This window comes from Limulus polyphemus, unplaced genomic scaffold, assembly GCF_000517525.1.
Source record: "Limulus polyphemus unplaced genomic scaffold, Limulus_polyphemus-2.1.2 Scaffold1267, whole genome shotgun sequence".
NCBI lineage: Eukaryota > Metazoa > Arthropoda > Merostomata > Xiphosura > Limulidae > Limulus > Limulus polyphemus.
This window is the reverse complement of record NW_013666877.1, coordinates 129,487-132,063: the sequence shown is the minus strand read 5'-3', so window position 1 is coordinate 132,063 and position 2,577 is coordinate 129,487. Positions and strand designations below refer to the sequence as shown.

The 2,577-nt window shown below is 34.7% G+C and overlaps 1 protein-coding gene across 1 annotated transcript in view; it reads left to right on the top strand.

Annotated features, from left to right (window-relative positions):
• Window positions 1-1,902, top strand: part of LOC106462850 — an 11,507-nt gene extending 9,605 nt beyond the window's left edge. Inside the window, exon 6 of the mRNA XM_013922814.2 lies at window positions 265-1,902. Within this exon, the coding sequence (XP_013778268.1) occupies window positions 265-488 (224 nt within the window). The 3' untranslated portion in view covers window positions 489-1,902. The remainder of the gene's footprint in view (window positions 1-264) is intronic.
• Window positions 1,903-2,577: the final 675 nt, after the last annotated feature.

Sequence of the window (2,577 nt, the reverse complement as noted above, 5' to 3'; positions counted from 1 at the left end):
CACAAATATATGGATAGACAAATGGTGTACTCAGAACTCTAGCATTATGATTTCTTGCACTACAACCATGGCGTTTTTGATCTCTGTACAAATCATTTACAATCATACATGTAGTACTTGTACATGTTTTGCTAGAAAATTGTGTCCTTATCAAATAATATTTTACATGATAATTTTGAATTTTTTCATTCGGCAAGCTGAATGTTGAAAACCATGTTTGTCATTATTAATAAAGTAACACTGCAGTTTTCCCGATTCTTCCAGAGCCTAGAGTGACAGCAGTACCCTCATCTGCCGAGGACGAGTTTTGTGTGTCTACAAGAAAGTTTGCTATTGGTATTGCCATTGCTGGGGTCCTGTTAATGTTAGCAGTCATGTTATTGGTAGCCTGTATTCTCCATCGTCGTCGCAGGAGAAAGGGGGCTAGTACAGCTGGCAGTTCTATCTACTCTGGACCATATTCAAATGCTGCCTATAGCAGAGACTAGTAGATGTGATCAGCTGCTGGTCAGCTTGATGACCAAGGGAGTTTCAACATAGCAATAGATATTGGGCTTGGAACCACCAACTGTTAAAATAATCCACAACAAAAATAAAGTAACAGATTACTTTTTTAGCCCTGGACCAATCATATATGAAATTTACAACGAATATTAATGAAATTTTGACTAATCTTTTTGTTCATTTATGATGTTAAATCATTGTGTGTTACCATTTAACCTGCAGATATTCAAACAACAATTTTTGAAATGTTTCAAGTGGCTTAAGTTTTTAAAATCAAACTCATTCATTTGTCCATTTGATTTTAATTAATAGCACGTGTTACAAATTGATTTTTGGATCAAGTTTTGGTTTGGGGCCTTTTCTAATGTGCATTCCTAGTTATTGAACAAAATTTGTATACAGTCTCCAACACTGAGAAAAAAAAAATTGGTCTATAGAAACTTAAAATTGGTGCTGATACTTATTATCATATGGAATTCTTGCAGGGCTACTGACTGGATTAATACATTTTCCATCATTACGACCTAGCACCCTTAACATCTAGAATGTGGTGATGGTTCAACAATGTAGCTTTATCTGGAACTAACAGCATTTTGTATGGTAAAAAAGAACTGAAAAATTCGTGCCAAAACTCCTTTTTATTATTTTTTTATAGTTAGAATATAGTGGATTAAGTAGATCCACTGGTTTCTCACCTAATTAAATCAATTACAGTTCAGAAACACTAACACGCACATATATTATTAAAATTTAAACAGCTGTGAGAATATAGCATCAGAATATTCAGATTTATTTTTCAATCATCGGGTTGGGGTCAACAGTGGAAAATGAAGATCAATATGATGTTTGGTCCTTCCGAGGAATCTAAATCTCATGTGCAAACACACATCAAAATATGAAAAAATGCTAACTTTTGTACGTTACAATCAGCCCAAATAGGCAGCTACAATAAGGTGAAGGGTTCGGTGAAAGTGGGTTGTGTTATTTACTATGTTACCACCATATTTGTGTTATTTTTGTGTTGGGTTTATTGTATAGTGTCTGTAGATCATTAACAATGGAAGAATCTCTTCTACTTGCCGCTATGGAAAGCCATCTCGGGCTCCAAAATTTCCAGTGATATATGTATACACACACACACCTTAATTCTGTATACAGGTAAAATGGAGATTTTCTTCCAACTTTTATTTATTTTTATGTTTCAATAATACACTTGAAAAAATACAATGGATAACCGAAGAGTGCTGTCCACTGGATATTTTCTCTTTGTCTTACTTCTGCCTGTTTATGTGGGGCAGAGTTCAGAAATCTATGGTGCTATAAGTAGTTGTACAAAACAATTAATTAGCTGTGATTTTGTAATATTTAGCTACGTTCTTATAAATAAACACATTCTCTGTATGTTGTCTTTCTGTATTTACTGCTAAATCTGAAGTTACATGTAAAGAATAAAATGATAAGACCTATGTAAATTCTTGCTCTTTAATCCAAATTTTATACACTAAGTAGCAATACCTCATCCTGTCGGGTCATTATAGAAAACACCAATACCTCATCCTGTCGGGTCATTATAGAAAACTCCAATACCTCATCCTGTTCGGGTCATTATAGAAAACACCAATACCCTCATCCTGTTGGGTCATTATAGAAAACACCATTCCCTCATCCTATTCGGTCATTATAGAAAACACCATTCCCTCATCCTATTCGGTCATTATAGAAAACACCATTCCCTCATCCTATTCGGTCATTATAGAAAACACCATTCCCTCATCCTAATCGGTCATTATAGAAAACTCCAATACCTTATCCTGTAGGGTCATTATAGAAAACTCCAATACCTCATCCTGTAGGGTCATTATAGAAAACACCAATACCTCATCCTGTAGGGTCATTATAGAAAACACCAATACCTCATCCTGTAGGGTCATTATAGAAAACACCAATACCTCATCCTGTAGGATCATTATAGAAAATACCAATACCTCATCCTGTAGGATCATTATAGAAAATACCAATACCTCATCCTGTAGGATCATTATAGAAAACACCAATACCTCATTCTGTAGGATC